This window comes from Nannochloropsis gaditana (genome assembly GCF_000240725.1).
Source record: "Nannochloropsis gaditana CCMP526 unplaced genomic scaffold scaffold819, whole genome shotgun sequence".
Classification (NCBI taxonomy): Eukaryota; class Eustigmatophyceae; order Eustigmatales; family Monodopsidaceae; genus Microchloropsis; species Microchloropsis gaditana.
In genome coordinates, this window is record NW_005803134.1 from 1 (window position 1) to 2,805 (window position 2,805).

A 2,805-nucleotide genomic window follows, 5' to 3' on the forward strand; every position below is an offset into this window, starting at 1 on the left:
CCCTCCCCCGGCGCCTGGCCGCCTTCCCCCCCCTGACCGTCCCTGCGCCCCCGCACGGCGCTCTTCTCGCTCAGGTATTCGACCGTTCCCGACACCTCCCTCCGCTCGTACTGGAGGAAGTCGTCCACTGCCTGGCGTAGCCCGGGGTGCACAAGGTGGTGCATGGAGTGCACGTGTACGGGCTCAAACCCCCGCATGAATTTGAAGTCGGAGTTACCCGCCCCTGGCTCCATGGCGGCCAGCCCGGCCTCGATGCAGTACTCGATCGACTTGTAGTAGCAGGTTTCGAAATGCAGATTTTTGATGTCCTCTGGTGCGACACAGCCCCAGTAGCGGCCGTAGAAGCGCTTGTCGTTGCTGATGACGTTGAAGGTCCCGGCCACGACCTCGCCGCCCGCGTCCCTGGCCAGCACCAGGCAGAGGGGCTCCCGGAACTTGTCCTTGAGGAGGCGAAAAAAGGCCTCGTTCAGGTACTGCCTGCCGTAGAAGAGCTTGTCGATGGTGCTCACGTAGAGCTTGAAGATCAGGTCCGAGTCGAAGTAAGAGTCCGGGATGTCGCGGCCGCGGAGCACCTGCAGGGTCAGGCCGGCGTCCTCGTAGATGCTGCGCCGCTCCTTCTTGATCTTGATGCGGCGCTTGCTCCGGAAGGCACTCAGGTACTCATCAAAGCTACTGTATGGCAGTCCATCCTTGTCTTTGTTCCTGTTCACCCAGTGGAACTGCATGGAGGTCCGGTGCAGGTAGGGGGGCTGGGCCTCCTGTAAGGCTCCGATCTCCTCCTCCTCGCAGAAGTTGACGTGCACGGAGGAGAAGCCGTTGCTCTTCGCCAGGTCCTGAAGGAAGCCGCCCACCATCCTGCGTATCTCTCGCTGCATGGGTTGCGACAGGCCTCTCTTGAGCAGGAGGCGGGCGCCGGACGCGGGCGTGAACGGGACGGCCACCAGGACCTTGGGGTAGTAGTCCAGGCCCGAGCGGTAGGCCGCGCTCGCCCACTCGTTGTCAAATATAAACTCGCCCATGCTGTGAGTCTTGATATATACAGGCGCGGCCGCCACCAGCTCGCCCGGATCGTCGGACTCGGCAACCTCCCCGCCCCGGCCTGTGACCATGCGGATGGTCAGGTGGCAGGGGTTCCATCCTGTGGCCGGCACTGCGCATCCCGAGGCCTCCAGGCAATCAAACCACTCATGCTGCAAGAAGGGGGAGTCCTCAAAGCGCAACAAAGAGTTCCACTCCTCTGCCTGAATCTGGGATATGTTTGTGTGCGTCTTCACTGTCAGAAAATACTGGGTTTCGCGTTCCATCGTAGCCGCCTCCTTTTCGCTGCTGCCGCCAGTGCTAGTGACCATCATAGAAAAGGAATCGCGCCTCCTCGACAGCATCGAGGAGTGAGGGTCAAAAGAAAGATGCCGCTGCTGAACAGCCTGAATGTGGGGGCAGACGTGCCAGAAGAAAGCATGCAGGTTGATGACCTGAGGCGGCAAGTGAAGGATATTGGTGGGATTAGGAAAGAATCTTGCTTTAAAATGGAGTAGATCATCGTGGTGGCCTTTGACGGTTCTACAAGGAAAACGGAAGATGTCTCATTACTTGACTTTTATGTGGTTTCTCGAAAATTTTGTCATCGGATAAATCGAGCAGCGCAATGGATCTAACATGGAACAAAAGGGAAAGAGCAGAGAAATAGGCCCTTGAAAAAGCTATGACTCACCTGCAAGAACCCCAATGTGGTGAGCAAGCATCTTGACCACGGCATCACTGCCTGTTTTCGAATGTAGGGAATCAGGAAGTGGGATGGAGGGACTGCTGACTCGGTGCGTGCGATAGTGCTGGGCGACAAGCAGCGAGGGGTCTCTGAGGGGAGAGTCCGAGCAGCGAGACCTCTTGTCCTCCAGGCCGTGCACACCACAGCTAACGAGGCCACATCCGCCATCACACCACGCACATCCTCCAGGGATGGCTTCTGGTGCGATTGAACAGCGGAATCAGGATGCCACGGTGTATTGCGGCGGTCTGGACGAGAAAGTGACGGAGGATTTGCTCTGGGAACTGATGCAGAATGTAGGGCCCGTGGTACACGTACATATGCCCCGAGACAAGGTAACGGGCATGCACCAGTGCTTCGGCTTCGTTGAGTTCCGCTCAGAAGAGGACGCCGACTACGCCGTGAAGATCATGAACATGGTGCGCATGTACGGGAAGCCTCTGCGGGTGAATAAGGCCTCTCAGGACAGGAAGACGGTGGACGTGGGGGCCAACCTCTTCATTGGAAATTTGGCGGCCGAGGTGGACGAGAAGGATCTCTACGACACATTTTCAGCTTTTGGAGGTATCACGCAGCCACCTAAAGTGATGTTTGATCCCGACACAGGGCACACGAAGGGTTTCGGCTTCGTCTCCTTTGACAGCTTCGAGGCGGCGGACTACGCGATCGAGTGCATGAACGGAGCATATTTGGGCGGACGCCCAATCTGCGTTCAGTACGCCTACAAGAAGGACAGTAAGGGCGAGCGGCACGGCTCCCAAGCAGAGCGCCTGCTCGCAGCCTCCAACCAGCAGGCAGTCCGCTTCAAGGCCCACACCCTCTTCGCCACTGGGCCCGGGCAGATCGGAACGGGCATGGGCGCCCCCCCTCCGCCTCCCTCCAACACAGGGGCGGGCCAACCTCAGCACCAGCAACAGCAGTATTTTCCCCCGCCGCCTCCATTCGGGATGCAGGGCAGCATTCCCCCGCCTCCCCCTCCGCCTCCCCCCGGCTACGGTCACCATCAGCAATACTACGCGCCGCCCCCACCTCCGCCGCCT

General features: G+C 59.3%; 2 protein-coding genes across 2 annotated transcripts in view; one reads left to right on the forward strand and one right to left on the reverse strand.

Moving 5' to 3' along the window:
- Positions 1 to 56: 56 nt before the first annotated feature.
- Positions 57 to 1,769, reverse strand: NGA_0333420 (uncharacterized protein; the record flags this gene model as incomplete). The annotated part of the gene is made up of 2 exons (XM_005853578.1): positions 1,712 to 1,769; positions 57 to 1,472 (listed from the first exon to the last, which is right to left on the reverse strand). Coding segments are annotated over exons 1-2 (1,461 nt in total), but the record flags the coding sequence as incomplete, so codon positions are not given.
- Positions 1,770 to 1,956: 187 nt separating this feature from the next.
- SF3B4 (splicing factor 3B subunit 4) overlaps positions 1,957 to 2,805 on the forward strand; it is a gene marked incomplete at both ends in the record, with an annotated part of 1,588 nt that continues 739 nt past the window's right edge. The window contains one exon of the mRNA XM_005853576.1: positions 1,957 to 2,761. Within this exon, the coding sequence (XP_005853638.1) occupies positions 1,957 to 2,761 (805 nt within the window). The remainder of the gene's footprint in view (positions 2,762 to 2,805) is intronic.